This window comes from Lagenorhynchus albirostris, chromosome 6 (genome assembly GCF_949774975.1).
Source record: "Lagenorhynchus albirostris chromosome 6, mLagAlb1.1, whole genome shotgun sequence".
NCBI classification, from domain to species: Eukaryota; Metazoa; Chordata; class Mammalia; order Artiodactyla; family Delphinidae; genus Lagenorhynchus; species Lagenorhynchus albirostris.
Window position 1 is genome coordinate 71,485,282 of NC_083100.1, and position 15,741 is coordinate 71,501,022.

Sequence of the window (15,741 nt, forward strand, 5' to 3'; positions counted from 1 at the left end):
TATTTCAAGTGAAAGGAGAGACAAAGTAGAGAGAATCATTTTAATTTTTATTGTGTTGCAAAAATGAAGGACGAAATGAAGACAGGCTTGGGAAGAATGAAGCAGGCCCCCAACCTAAATTTTACAATTTAGAAACAGTTTTCAGTGAGCTCAAAATTACTAGTAGTTTTATCTCATTCAAATTCAGGAAACCAGTTAGCTTGATAGTAGAGCCTTTGGTGACGAAACAGAGAGAAAGGGTAGTAAATAGATATCCTTTTACTTCACTGTTTAGTAGGAAAATGTCAAGGATGTATTACAGAAAATGTTAAGATTTTAACTCCCAAATTATTTTTAAGCAGATATTAGATACGTTAAATTAATTAATATAATGGTAAATGCACAGGAAGTTCCAAAATGAATTTCTGAACTGAATGTAAACAGATCATTGAAACTAAAGGGGATTCCTCATATAAGTTCTCAGAAACCCAAAGATTATCTCATGGAACTGCCCATTAGGAGACTGTTCCCATCTTGCCTTTAAAAGAGCTTCAGATGCAACATCCAGTGCAGTAACTGGAAAGTCTCTTTCACAGGGCAAACTGGGGGGTCATTAATAAAAGGGGAATTGTGTGTGTGTGTGTGTTGATGGGGTTTTTCTTGTGTGTGTGTGTGTAATTTACTTTTATTTATTTATTTAAATTTGTTTATTTATTTATTTTTGGCTGCGTTGGGTCTTCGGTGCTGCATGCGGGCTTTCTCTAGTTGCAGCGAGCGGGGGCTGTTCTTCACTGCAGTGTGTGGGCTTCTCATTGCGGTGGCTTCTCTTGTTGTGGAGCATGGGCTCTAGGTGCGCAGGCTTCAGTAGTTGTCACGGGCTCAGTAGTTGTGGCTCATGGACTCTAGGGCACAGGCTCAGTAGTTGTGGTGCATGGGCTTAGTTGCTCCGCAGCATGTGGGATCTTCCCAGACCAGGGCTTGAACCCGTGTCCCCTGCATTGGCAGGCGGATTGTGAACCACTGCGCCACCAGGGAAGTCCCTGATGGGGGTTTTCTAAAGGAGAAATTATACCTGAGTTAGTTAGTCCTGATTATTGATTAAACCTGAAAGAAGAAAAAAGGAAAACCAGCTTGGATACCTTTCAAACAAGTGGCAAAGTAACTAATACATAATTAACTTGGACAATATCTCTGGCTTGAAGCATTAGTTGTGACACTCCTATTATTCTTTGGTATTTGGCATGCCACAGAGAGTGTCACTGCTCCCTCCAAAGTATGCTTTCACTGGTAGCTGTTCCCCTGCCTCATGTTTTGAGTACTGAGGCAGACCCTAGAGTATACACCAGGAAAACCTTAGAAATGACAAACCAGTAACCACAGGAAATATTATGAAGAACATACGGTTTTCTTTTTTCTTTTTAATGTATTTGTTATTTTAAACAAAAGAGAAGGGAATTAACTAGCTTAGCAAACATAAATCAGGTAACCAAATAAATAAATCTTTTAAATAATTGCACCCCTGCTCTCTCCAATACAGAAACAAAATTAAAAACTAAAGAACTTCCTGCCTCAGCCTATTTGCAGTCATTTGAAGCAATCAGTGATGGATTGATCCAGGGTTTAAATGTTATATTAACTCCCCTTTGACAGTCCCTAAATTTCTGAGTTACAATGTGTCACATTCACTGGTTGGATATTTTCTTGGCTATTAGAACAGCCAAAGCCTGCTCAACTGGACACTTTTGTATTAATCTGTGTTTTCTGGTTTTCTTAAAGCAGTTTACCTCTTCAATAGCCCAAATCACCAAACCTTTTCTCTAGCTCTTGCCTTTTTTATTACCACATACAGCTGGTTCTAATTAGTCCCCTCCTCTCTAAAAGGGATATTTTGACAACCTACTTTTTTTTAATTATCATAATCACTATGGATATATATACTTTTTAAATATTCCTTTTTAGTTGCAAAAACAGTAGCAAAAATAACGTTCATAAAAGTGTTTTTAGGAAAATGACCTATAAACACAACTTTTTTATATTGTGTTTCTTGATACCTTGTACACACATGCATGTTTGCAATCCTGTGTAAAAAGACACCTTTTATTTTGCTTTTCTCACTAATTTAAAGAAATTTAAAGGTTAGCCATAGCTTTCCCCCAACATACAAATGAACAGAATTCTTTGACAAGATTACAAACAAGAAACTATGTCTATTTTTTTTAACTGATTTGCAGCATTGTTAATGGAAATTATCCAACATACAGAGGACTGAGTTAGAGAGAAAAACCACAGATGCTGGATATATAGGCAGTCCTCGAAGTAGGGTCCTCTCGTGCATTGGCCCTGATACAATAGCAAAATTAAGAACAGCTATTTTACCCTGTAATTTCTAAAATTCCTCAGATTATGTCTTTGGCTTGAAACCACGTGACCTATGACCAGCATAAAAAGGGAGAGGAAAGCAGCTAGCATCCTGAGAGGAACTGTTCTGTGCCTGGCCCTGTGCGGGGTGCTTGCATAGGGGTGATCTTATATGATCTTTACATTGTCTTTGTGAGTTAGGTAGGAGAATTTCATTTTTATAGAATAGAAAGTTGGGGCTCAGGGAGTTAAACAACGGATCCCAAGTAGCACAGCAGCAGAGTCTGAGGGCGTTTAGACACTGACTCACCCAACTTCAAAGACCATAATTCTTTGTACGGTACCATATTTCCTGCTGGGTGAATTTTATTATTTTCTTCCCAGTTTTGTCTCTCATTTTCTCAAAAGTTTCAGTACTGGATCACAGAACATTTTTTTCCAAGGATATCTTGGGAGGCAATAAACTCTACCAACCTAAGTGTATTCAAATTGCATTAGATGGAGACATGGTTCCTGAATAACCTCATCCTACAGTGATGATTATTTTGGCGCATGTTCCTTAGTGCTTCTATGTAATGTATACAATGTATTCATTTACTTATTTGTACTTTCTAATTATTATCTATACTTTATCCATCTAGTCTTCCTTTGTGACTTCTGTGATGTAAGGTAGAGAACTGCTAGTAATGCTCTATTAATATTTAACAAATCTGCCTTTTTGGTTGCCACAAAAACAACTTTAGTGTGGGCCCCACAAAATTCAGTGTTATGAAGTGATCCTAACATGAAAGGAGATGGTTTGGCCAGAAATGGACAAATCTCAGCCGTACTGCAAGTCCTCTTGAGTTAGACTAAAGGCACTTATTAGTACGCCATGGTCTGTAATTGGATACTAAACTTAAGCCATTTGCTTTCTTCTACAGGTCGTACTCCAAAAATGCCAGACTGGTACAATCCAGGTGAGTTAAGAAAACTAAAATGTATCCAAAGCTGCTTTTACCTTTTCAGTGACGTATTTAGTTAATTATTTAAGCCCAGGCCTAAGTGCCGGCTTCTTCTCTGTCGTGTCTTCAAATGAGATGAAGTATCTCCGTGCAGGGAAGGTGATTAGCTGGTGTGGGGTGAGACTCTGAGGCTGGATTTGTCCTTCTCTGTGAGTACAGGAGGGTAACAGAGTCACTCACTGGCTCAGGAATCCTTGGTTGGATCCTTCCAGGCAGCACTGCCCTGGCCAAAGAGAGCCAGTAATCTAAATGGATTATTATTTATAAATAGTTTTGAAAAATAATCCATGCTGAGAGGGTACAGTTTGGTTTATGCAGTCATAATTGTGCTATTTTTCTTCTTTAGAGCGTGCTGGAATTCATGGACCTCCAGTTGTAATAGAAGGGAGTGAATATTGGTTTGTTGCTGATCCCCGTTTAAACTATGAAGAAGCCGTCCTGTATTGTGCTAGCAATCACAGCTCTCTGGCTAGTGTAACATCTTTTGCAGGACTAAGAGCCATCAAAAACAAAATAGCAAATGTAATTTAAAAGAACGTATTTTTTTAATATTTTCTTATTTTTACATTTATTCTGTTAAAAAAATTTCAAAAATCTACAAAAGTTAAATGTTCCTCTCAAGTAAAATTTGCCTAACAACATATAAGTTCATCACTTCGGGTTAGAAAAGTTAAAAAGAATTGCTTAATGTTTTAAAACATTCAAGATTAATTATTAATGTCAGTTGGTAAGATGAGCTTCAACAGATAATATAAATTAGTCTAATTCCTTGTCACGTTTTTTACTAAAAGTTAACTTGGTAGTTAACTTGAGATTCTGTTTCTAATAATAACTAATTTTGCAAAATAGTTTTTTGGAGGAAAAATAATTTGTATATTTTAAAATTTATAACTAGTAGCAATAGGATACTATATGTCCAATTAATATATGCCCATAATTACGGTGACCATATTTTTTGTATGCAAAATAGGGCCTGTGAATATAAAAAGAGTTTCTAAACTACTTTTTTCTGTGAAAGGACCTGGTTTATGTAATTTAGAGACCAAAGTAATGAATATCTGGAAATTATAGTGGTTTGTGGTTATGATGGGCCAGGGTATTAAATCCAAACTCTTCTAGAAAAGTCAGCACATATAAGGATGGGTGTTTAGTTGTTTTTTGTTTTGTTTTGTTTTTGTGGGTTTTTTTTTCAGATATCTGGCGCTGAGGAGAAATGGTGGGTGAGAACTACTAACCAGCTAATAGAACGTCGTTTTTTGAGGTATGTGACATCCTTGATGGTGCCTTTGTAAAGTTATCGTTTAAAAGAAGCAGTCCCAAATCCCTTTTTACTAAATGGAGTACTGTTTATAATTAGTTTTGAACATTAATCCATAAACTACCTAGACTAGAGAAACCAAATCCTTTAGCAAATGAGCATCAAGAAAAAGTAGTATAAAATAATGGCCTAACATTAAAATTAGAATTAAAATTACTTCAGGAAAAAACAGAAGGGAACATGTAACTACGTTATGAGCTGACACATCTCTTATTTTCTTTCAGCTCACGACATCCATTTCATCACTTTCCTATAACATTTGGAGAGGAATGCTTTTACCTCTCTGCCAAGACTTGGTTTAGCGGTAAGGTTAATTCCAAATCCTTTAACGTTCATTACGTAATATGTGAACTTCAGGTTCAATTACTAGCTTGATCTCGCTTTCCTTTTGATTATATGTTTGGCAGCTTCGTCATATTCTGATTTATTGCTGATGACAGTAGATCAAGTTCCAAATGCAAATAAAGGTGCTTTTCACTGTGAATATTTTGACTTCCTTTATCCTAAAGCAGTTACTTAGAAATAAACTGACCACTTTCATAACCAATAAGGATATAGACAAATTCACAAAGATGAACAGGCAGCAATTCTAAAGTATAGTTTAGGTCCCTTTCCCCCTCATTAGCCTTCTTCAACTCTATTTCCTGCCATCAGGAACCATAGTAACTGTGTGTGTACCAAGTATGTTCATTTTTATAGGCAATATTTGTATGCTACAACTTACTAATATGAGTGATAATAATAGAAGACAAAAATAGCTAGGGAAGAAAAGGAATATATTTTAACCATTTGGGAAAGATTGATTTAAAGAGACTTTCTTCACTACAGGATGGTTTTAAAATGTGCTGAATGGAAAATTCTCACCACAGTAATCCTACTTTTCATTTCTCAGACACACGTAAACCAGCAGACTGTAGTACGAAGTTGCCCTTCGTCTGTGAAAAATACAATGTATCTTCATTAGAGAAATATAGTCCAGATTCTGCCGCTAAAATACAGTGCTCTGGGGATTGGATTACTTTTCAGAATAAGGTAAAAAGAGAATTGCTACGTTGTGCAAATGATGATTGCTTTCATGATGGTCATATGGCCTGTGGCAGAATGGCATCCCACCAAGTAACTTCACTAAGATAGACTCTGCATATTTCAGTATCTCACCTGATTCTCTACATTTTCAGAAACGAAGTTAACTCTCAAGTTAATCACGCGTACAGGTCTTTCAGAGTACCGTGTTCCTGTTCTGTTGCTACTGACACTTAAACTGCCAAAGCTGATCTTTCAGTGAATAGTAATATATTGACTAGTCAGGACTATCTCTTTGGCATGTAGGAAACTGGCTTAATTTTCTGACTGATAAATGTTCCCCCTTAAGGAAAACATCCAAGCAGCATTTACCAATCAAATTAGACCAGCATTTCCCAAACTACTTTTTGGGAATATACACATATGCTAACAAAATGTTAATCATTGATGTTGCTTCCAGAGCAGGGTTTATGATTAAGTAGCTTTGGGAAATGCCACATTCTATATTTACTTCCTTGAGATGCACAATTCATATTGGTGTATGTATCTCTTAGGAAATGCATTTGGCTGCTAAAAAGATTACTATAGTATGCTAAAACATTTATTCTCTCAGATAAAAGAAGTTTGAAGATAAGCAGGCTGGGGTTGGTATGAAAGCTCTGTGGTCTTCAAAACCAGGCTTCCTTTGTCTTTCTGCTCTGCCATCCTCAACTTATGGCTTCCAAGCTCAAGTTCAGGGTGTTCTCTCTAGAGTCTTTTCTAGAAGCCACCCAATGACTTTATATTTCTCTGGCCATTCCAGTCTGTAAGGAGGCTGAAAAAAAAAAAAAAACCCATTTTATAGCATGTTTCAAGGAACACAATTTGGGACATGCTACTCCACACTAACATGATCATAATATCAAGAAGAAAAAGGAAGAGGTGTGTCTGACAGCTGAAAGCATCTGTAGTAAAGTTAAAATATTAGGGGTATATTTTGACTTTTTAAAATTTGGACAATCTTCCCCCCCCAAAGTACTAGATTAATTTACATAGTTGATGTAAATTTATGGTTTTTTTGTTTGTTTTTATTGAAGTATAGTTGAATGAAAATATATTAGTTTCAGGTGTACAACATAGTGATCTGATATTTCTATAGATTACACACCATAAAAGTTATTATAAAATTACTGACTATATTCCCTTTGCTATGCATTACATCCCTGTGACTTATTTATTTTATAACTATTAGTTTGTATCTCTTAATCCCCTTCACCCCATTAAAATATCCTGTCAAGAGACAGGGGCATGATTTCTTTAAAAATGTGGTTTTTCTAATATAAGGTAATGATGAAGAATACATATTTGAAACCAAATGGAGCAGAGTCTAAATGCTGACCATACCGTGCTATGGCTATTTCACTTATGGGTAAAGTTACTTAATGTCCTTGTGCCTCAGTTTTCCCATTTGTTGTGAGAATTAAATGAGATAATACTGTGCAAAGTGTTTTAGGAAGGAAGCACTCAATAAATGGGAGATTTTTTTTTAAAAGTAGCTCAAGGACTACTCTTCAGTTGCTTAAATTAAGTGTAGAGTTGCATTCTTGGGACTTCCCTGGTGGTCCAGTGGTAAAGAATCCACCTTACGATGCCCGTGACATGGGTTCACTCCCTTGTCAGGGACCTAAGATCCCACATGCCATGGGGGCAACTGAGCCTGCACGCCACAACTACTGAGCTCACGTGCCTCAACTAGAGCCCACGTGCCACAAACTACAGAGCCCACGCACCCTGGAGCCCACGCGCCACAACTGGAGAGAAGCCTGAGTGCCGCAACGAAGAGCCCGCGTGCCGCAACTAAGACCTGACGCAGCCAAAAATAAGAAATAAAATAAATAATAAATAAATCTTTCAAAAAAAAAAAGAGTGTAGATCTGCATTCTTTTGGTACTACTTTGTGAGTGTCTATATCTCACAAACAGAAAATTAGCAGCCTTCTAAAAGATGAGGCATTTTCTTCCTATGTGAGCTTTCCCATGTGTGGAATCTTATACTTCATATGTGTTCTTTGTTTGCAGTGCTTTTTAAGGATCAAACCTAAGTCTCTTACATTTTCTGAAGCCAGCGATACTTGTCACACCTATGGTGGAACCCTTCCTTCAGTGCTGAGCCAGAGAGAACAAGGTAGCAGAATTGTTTCGTAAACATGTTTTATTCTGATCTGGAGGCCATGTTTGTGTTGGGAGGCTGTGGGGAATTAACACATACAAAGAATCTTATTAAATTACTTTTTACAGAGTAGGTGAAAGATTATCCTGGTAGTTAGATAAGCAAGAGGTATTCATTGACATTTTTAGTATATCTTTAATTTGAATAAGTCAAATGTTTTTTTTAAAAAAAAAAATCTTTCTGACAGATTTTATTACATCCTTGCTTCCGGATATGGAAGCTACTTTATGGATTGGTTTGCGCTGGACTGCCTATGAGAAGATAAACAAATGGATGGATAACAGAGAGCTGACATACAGTAACTTTCACCCATTATTGGTTGGTCGGAGGCTGAGAATACCAACAAATGTAAGGTTGTTTTTTTTTTAATCAGTAAACTACGTAGCTCTATGAAATACCTGAGTCTTCCACAAATTATTGGATTAAGAACAAGGGCCTATTTCATGAGTCGACTTATATGAAACGTCCAAATAGGCAAATCTATAAAGATAGAAAGTAGATTACTGGTTGCCAGAGGCTAAGAGGCTAAAAGGATTGGTGGTGATGGCCTAAAGCATATGGGATTTCTTTCTGGGGTGGTGAAAATGTTCTAAAACTGATTAGGGGTGATGGTTGCACAACTCTGTGAATATACTAAAAACTATAGAATATATGCTTTAAATCAATGAATTATACCGTCTATGAATTATATCAATAATGCTGTCACAAGAAGAGTAACAACAGAGCTTCCACAGCCTTCACATAGATGCCCTAGTTTTTCATAGTAGCATCAGATTCCATAGCACTTATTTCATAACCATGTAAAACCATCAATAGTGAGTTACAAATAGAAGCTAATATAAATCCTTTACTTATCATCTTGGAATTTGGAGCTGTCAGCCTCAGTCTCCTGAGGTTAAAAAGTACAAAGTCTGTGGTTAGTGATCATTTTTCCCTAAGATCTAAATGTAAAGAAGCTATAGAATGGAAGAAGGCATTATATCAACAGTAGTTACCCTGTACCATGATATTGCTGCCCACTACTTCTGTCTTCCTTATTTACTGGATACAAACCACCTTTTGCACAAAAGGCAAAGATTAAGAGATTAACTTTAAAGTTGAATTCCAAAAGTACATCCTAGACAATATCAACTGATATTCCTGATGCGATGGAACTTTGCTCAACGTTGACGTTGGTGGTAAAGGGAACTCTGCAACATGTGTAATTATGTACAAAGTAAATATCAAAATAATGCTTGGTTATTGTAGAACATTTGGAAGTTATAGAAGAGTAAACAAAACAAAGAAAAATATCAACCCTTATCCTGCTTATACTTAGGCTGGTAGCTTTTAAACTTTTAACTCATGACCCATAGTAAGAAATAAATTTAAATTACCATTCAGCACATAGATATAAATATAATATTGAATTGAAACAAAAGTTTCAGGAAATAATACTTACCCTTAGAGCTTATATTTCTTTCTTTTCTATTCTACTCTAGTCTGATCTAGTCTAGTCAACCTATTTTCTGTGTTCTATCCTATTCTATTTCATTGTCACAAATAAGAATCAAGATCCACTGAACTGGTTTCATGAGCTACTAAATAAGTCTCAAACCATATTTGAATCCTGATCTAGGAAATCACAATGAATATTTCAGCATTTTTCTTCTAGGGCTTTTCTATACATTGTCTTCTTGACATAGATAAGATCATAGTATATATACTGTTGTATCTACTTTTCTCACTTAGTATTATATCATAAGTAGTTTCTTATGCCATTAAAAGATGTGCTTGATAAGCATTTTGATGGCTGCACAATATTTCTTGATAGATATACCATCATTTACCTAAACAATGCTGGGTATTTTGGCTGTTTCCAGTTTTGCATAATTCTTAGTAGTGCTGCAATTAACATCTTCATGCATAATCTTTGCCGTATATTTCAGGTTACCTCCCTAAGATAGATTTAGGAAGTGATATAGCCAGATCAAAAAATATAAGTAGTTGTAAAACTCTGGTTACCAAATTGGTTTCCAGAACGGTTTATGAGTTTATATTTTTGTCAGCAATATACTGTGATTACTTTTCTATTCATACCAGTGTGTTAATAATTTCCAACATTTATTGAGCAGCTAATATGTGTCAGACACTCTGCTAATGCATCACATGCATTATTTCATTTAATCTGCACAATAGATGTGAAACAGTCTGTACTCCTCTCCTATCTTAGAAATGTGGAGACAAACAGAGAGAGTCATGTAACTTCCCAGAAATCATGCAGGGTATGCGTGCAGGGTCGGCATTTAAATCCAAGTCTGCAGAGTCAGCATTCTTAGCTTCTCTACTGCATTGCTTCTACTACAATGCTCTAAGGAGAATTATCTTTTTAAAATTCTTGCTAATTTGATAGTTTAAATGATATCATATTTTCATTTGTATTGCTCTGATTTCTAATGAAAACATATAAATTCAGTAATAATTTGAATTTCATCCAATGTGAATTTCTTATTCTTTGACAATTTATCAAAGCCTTCATGTATTTCTTATTGATTTTATGACTGTGTAAATACTAAGTGTGCTAACCCTGTGTTTCTTGCACTTATTGCAGATATTTTCACAGGTTTTTTTTTTCTTTAGGTCTAATACCAAAAATATTACAGAAATAAGTTTTGATTTTTTTGGTATGTGTTCAACTCTATTTCTTTTTTTCCCCTCCATTGCTTTTAGGTTAGAAAGTCCCTCATGTAAATGTTAGTTAAATGAATGCCTTTATTTTCTTCATTTTGTTTTATAGCTTGCTTTTTTGTTCTGACAATATGATACATCCATGGTATATGGTATATGTTGTCAATGGTTACTTAATCCTTTTCCCTAATCCTGGCCAATTGTCTAGCATCATTTGTTGTATATACTTCCATCTGTTAAAATCAATATAGAATGCCTTTTTTTATCATATGTGAAGTGTGCATGTGTATGTATCTGTGTGTGTATGAGACATATTCTTGTATAGCTCCCACACTGATCTAAATACTATAATGTTGCCATATTTCAAAAAATATAATAGGATTAGTTATCCTTTGTTGTATGTCTTTTAAAAATATTTTTAGCTGTTTTTGTCTATTCTTCAAGACAAACTAGAATTATTTAGTTAATTTCCAATCTAAACAATTCAATAGAAAACTTCTGATAAGAATTTGACAACATTTTAGGAAGAATTGACATCTTTTTATTAATTTTCCCTCAAGAATATGGTGTAACATATCTCTCCATTGATTCAAGTCTTCCTTTTAAATTCCTCAGTGAAGTTTTTAGAGAAGTTCTCTTTCTTTTTGCCATTGAGAATGGCAGTTTTTTAAAACTGTCTTACTGATATGTAGGAAATCTATTATTTGGGTATTTTTGTATATTTATTTCATAGGCATCCATCTACTAAAAGCTCTTATTACTTCTCAGAGTTTTTCAGTAGATTTTCTTGGGTTTTCTAATTAGATAATCATAATTGACAAATAACCATTCATGCTTCACTACATGTGGTAGGACTTCCAGAACCATGGTAAATACCAGGAGTAATAAATAACATCCTAGACTTGATCTAGACTTTAATGGGAATATCTGCAGTCTTTCATTATTATATTTGATGTGGACTTTTTGTTTAAGATATATCATTTATTTAGAATTTTTATTCAGGAATAAGTAGTGGATTTTCTAAAACTTGTTTTCAACAAGTTTATCTATTCAACAAGTTTAAATCTATTGTTTTCAATAGATTTAACAATCTATTGAAATTGTCATACAGTTTTTCCCATTAGGCCTATGGATATGTAGTATAATACATTAATAGATGTTATATTAAACCATTTTTATCTCCTTATCATAAAATCTAGTTGCTGAGAGTGGGTTATTATTTTACTACTGAATTAGATTTGTTAGAATTTTATTTGGGAATGTTTTCATCTCTGTTCATAGAGTTAATTTTTTTAAGCTTTTTTTTTTTCTGATCATGTCAGCTTCATAAGATGAACTGGGTAGTTTTCTGCCTTTGTGTTTTGAAATTATGACTCAGTCTGGGGAATTATCTTTCCCTGAAAGTTTGAAGGAACTGTATACAAAACCATGTGATATTAGAACCCTGTTCAGAGATCATTGTTTAATACTAAAGGGATTTGGTGTAGTAGGTGAGGGCTAAACTCTAGAGTCAGACTGAGTTTGAATTCCATTCAGCCATTTCGTATGCCTTAGGAAATTCACTTAACTTTGCTTAAGTCTCATTTTTTCATCTGTAAGTTCTGATACTGTTGTTCCTACAGCACAATGTGAGGATTGCATAAAATATTTCATTTAAAGCTTTTAAGCCCAGTACCTGACATATAGTTTTAAAAATGAGCATTATTATTAATTTTCAATTTCCTCTAAAGTTACTGGTACATTTTAGTGTTTCTACTTTTCCTTATAACAGTTATGCTAATTTGTATATTTCAAGGAAGTTGTCTATTTCATGTAGATATTCAAATGTATTAGAATGAAGTCGTGTCTGCTATTATCTTTCAAAATCTCCATGTCTTATTTTAATCGTTTTTACTTTTTCTTATTTAGATTTTTACAAAAACTAGTGTATGTTACTGGTTTTTTCCTCCCCTTTCTCCACCGCCTACTCCTATTGCTTGAGATATACAAATACTACTACATTTTTCTATCCTGTTTTTCTTGGAGTTATATTTTTGCTGATTTTCTAATCTCATATTGAATTCTTAGTTCATCTTTCCTTTAAAAATCAGAATGCATTTAATAATACATGTTTGCCTTCACATAAAGTTTTACTCATATCTCTTGTAATATTTCTCATATTAGTCTTTCCTATAATTTTTTCATTTTTGTTTTAATGTTTATTGAATAGCATGAGAGTATGCAGTTTTTTTAAACTCTTTTAGCTCCTGGGATAAGCTTACTTTCCTTATTTTTCTGAGTGTGATATGTTTCAACCATACAGAAAAGTATAGGGACAATACACTTTGAATAAATATCCATGTCTAATGTTATTGATATGTGGTCAGAGAATGAAATCTAGATAGATACTTTTATTTATGGATGTTTTATAGTGACAAGTATAGGATCAAAGCTTTAAGGTGAGTTCTCTATTGGGTGGTACACCATTTGTCATTATAAAAAGTTTATAAACATCTAATGAGTTGAATTAACAGTCATTACTTTTTTGCTTACTTGCAACGTCAAAAAGGAGAGCAGAGTGTTAAATATTATTATAATTGTGTATTTGTCTTCTAACAGTTTTTCTTTATCTGTTTTGAAGATGTATTCATCAATATTGCCACTATTTTGTTCTATAATTTCTAAAGTTAATTGCCCTTTCCCATGTTTTGAAAGTTTATCAGAAGACACAGACCTACTAGAGAATGGACTTGAGGATACGGGGAGGGGGAAGGGTAAGCTGTGACAATGTGAGAGAGTGGCATGGACATATATACACTACCAAACGTAAAATAGATAGCTACTGGGAAGCAGCCGCATAGCACAGGGAGATCAGCTCGGTGGTTTGTGACCACCTAGAGGGGTGGGATAGGGAGGGTGGGAGGGAGGGAGACACAAGAGGGAAGAGATATGGAAACATATGTATATGTATAACTGATTCACTTTGTTGTAAAGCAGAAACTAACACACCATTGTAAAGCAATTATGCTCCAATAAAGATGTTAAAAAAAAAAAAAAGAAAGTTTATCAGGATTTTCTTAGTGATTTCATGGTCAGCTCCTTAATGGAGTTTTTTACAGGAAGAAAAATCCAATTTGGAATATAAAGTTCCCTTGCTGGGATCTTCAGACTGTTAGTTTCATAATTGCTTGTACATATTTGCCTTTTTGTTTAGATTTTTGATGAAGAGGGGTCCTACCACTGTGCTCTAATGCTCAACCTCCAAAAGTCACCTTTTACTGGGACGTGGAATTTTACTTCCTGCAGTGAACACCATACTCTGTCTCTCTGTCAGAAATATTCAGGTATAGATTATTATTTAGATAACTATGGTACTTTATGCTGTTAGATATGTACAGTACTTTTTCACAAAAAGACTTATAAATTAATATTGATTGGTAATCATACAGCTTCCTTAAAATTTTAGCATGACTAAATCCATACTGGCTCAGTGAGTCAAATTAGCTCAAATAGAATGTGATTTTTTGTCAAGATCATTGCCATAATTAAATATCAAAATTAAGTATCCAATGGAGTTTGTTAATTGGTGTTATCTAATGACAGTAAATTATGGTTGCATTTTGTTCTCCTTTCTACTCTGGAATTTTTCAGATTTTACTGTCATGAGGAAAGGAGGAGACAAAAAATGTTTTTAACTGAGTTCGGTATAAACAATCACGGTTAAATCTAGGACTCAAAAAAAAAAAAACGATGTGAAGCATTATAAATGGATCACTGTCTATGCCCTCCTATAATCCAAATAAAAGTAAAATGTTTACTTAAAACTAGGAATCATCTATATATTCAAAAAGATATTTTTTTAAAGGTATTAAATCGTTTTCATTGGTCACAGTAAGTTTTTAAACAAACAATTAAAAAAAAAACCTTTGCCATGTAATGAGAACTTCAAGTAGCTAATCCATGTGCTTCTGGGTTTTTATTTTATTTTATTTTTATACAGCAGGTTCTTATTATCTATTTTATGCATATTAGTGTGTATATGTCAATCCCAATCTCCCAATTCATACATTTGTTCTCTACATCTGTGTCTCTGTTTCTGCCTTGCAAACCAGTTCATCTGTACCATTTTTCTAGATTCCACATGTTTGCATTAATATACGATATTTGTTTTTCTTTTTCTGACTTACATCACTCTGTATAACAGTCTCTAGGTCATCCATGTCTCTACAAATGACCCAGTTTCACTCCTTTTTATGGCTGAGTAATATTCCATTGTATATATGTACCACATCTTCTTTATCCATTTGTCTGTCGATGGGCATTTAGGTTGCTTCCATGGCCTGGCTCTTGTCAGTAGTGCTGCAGTGAACGTTGTGGTACATGCCTCTTTTTGAATTATGGTTTTCTCAGGTATATGCCCAGTAGTGGGATTGCTGGGTCATATGGTAATTCTATTTTTAGTTTTTTAAGACACTTCCATACTGTTCTCCACAGTGGCTGTATCAATTTACATTCCCACCAACAGTGCAAGAGGGTTCCCTTTTCTCCACACCCTCTCCAGCATTTGTTGTTTGTAGATTTTCTGATGATGACCATTCTTACCGGTGTGAGGTGATACCTCATTGTAGTTTTGATTTGCATTTCTCTAATAATTAGTGATGTTGAGCAGCTTTTCATGTGCTTCTTGGCCATCTGTGTGTCTTCTTTGGACAAATGTCTATTTAGGTCTTCCGCCCATTTTTTGATTGGGTTTATTTTTTCAATATTGAGCTGCATGAGCTGTTTATATATTTTGGAGATTAATCCTTTGTCCATTGATTCATTTGCAAATATTTTCTCCCATTCCGAGGGTTGTCTTTTCATCTTGTTTAGAGTTTCCTTTGCTGTGCAAAAGCTTTTAAGTTTCTTTAGGTCCCATTTGTTTATTTTCGTTTTTATTTCCATTGCTCTAAGAGGTGGGTCAAAAAAGATGTTGCTGTGATTTATGTCATAGAGTGTTCTACCTATGTTTTCCTCTAAGAGTTTTATAGTGTCAGGTCTTACATTTAGGTCTCTAATCCATTTTGAGTTTATTTTTGTGGATGGTGTTAGGGAGTGTTCTAATTTCATTCTTTTATATGTAGCTGTCCAGTTTTCCCAGCACCATTTATTGAAGAGACTGTCTTTTCTCCATTGTGTATCCTTGCCTCCTTTGTCATAGATCAG

At 34.6% G+C, this 15,741-nt stretch overlaps 1 protein-coding gene and 1 long non-coding RNA gene across 4 annotated transcripts in view; one reads left to right on the forward strand and one right to left on the reverse strand.

Annotated features, from left to right (window-relative positions):
- The window catches only part of LOC132522352 (CD302 antigen), a 131,277-nt gene that overhangs the window by 47,747 nt on the left and 67,789 nt on the right, over window positions 1–15,741 (forward strand). For all 3 annotated transcript variants that reach the window (XM_060152803.1, XM_060152805.1, XM_060152806.1), the window contains exons 17-24: window positions 3,261–3,296; window positions 3,688–3,863; window positions 4,535–4,602; window positions 4,884–4,963; window positions 5,552–5,691; window positions 7,740–7,845; window positions 8,078–8,238; window positions 13,751–13,880. In XM_060152803.1, coding sequence (XP_060008786.1) covers window positions 3,261–3,296; window positions 3,688–3,863; window positions 4,535–4,602; window positions 4,884–4,963; window positions 5,552–5,691; window positions 7,740–7,845; window positions 8,078–8,238; window positions 13,751–13,880 — 897 coding nt within the window. The remainder of the gene's footprint in view (window positions 1–3,260; window positions 3,297–3,687; window positions 3,864–4,534; window positions 4,603–4,883; window positions 4,964–5,551; window positions 5,692–7,739; window positions 7,846–8,077; window positions 8,239–13,750; window positions 13,881–15,741) is intronic.
- Window positions 85–9,073, reverse strand: LOC132522355 (uncharacterized). The gene is made up of 3 exons (XR_009541178.1): window positions 8,289–9,073; window positions 7,772–7,908; window positions 85–213 (listed from the first exon to the last, which is right to left on the reverse strand). It is a non-coding gene; the product is annotated as an uncharacterized LOC132522355 (long non-coding RNA).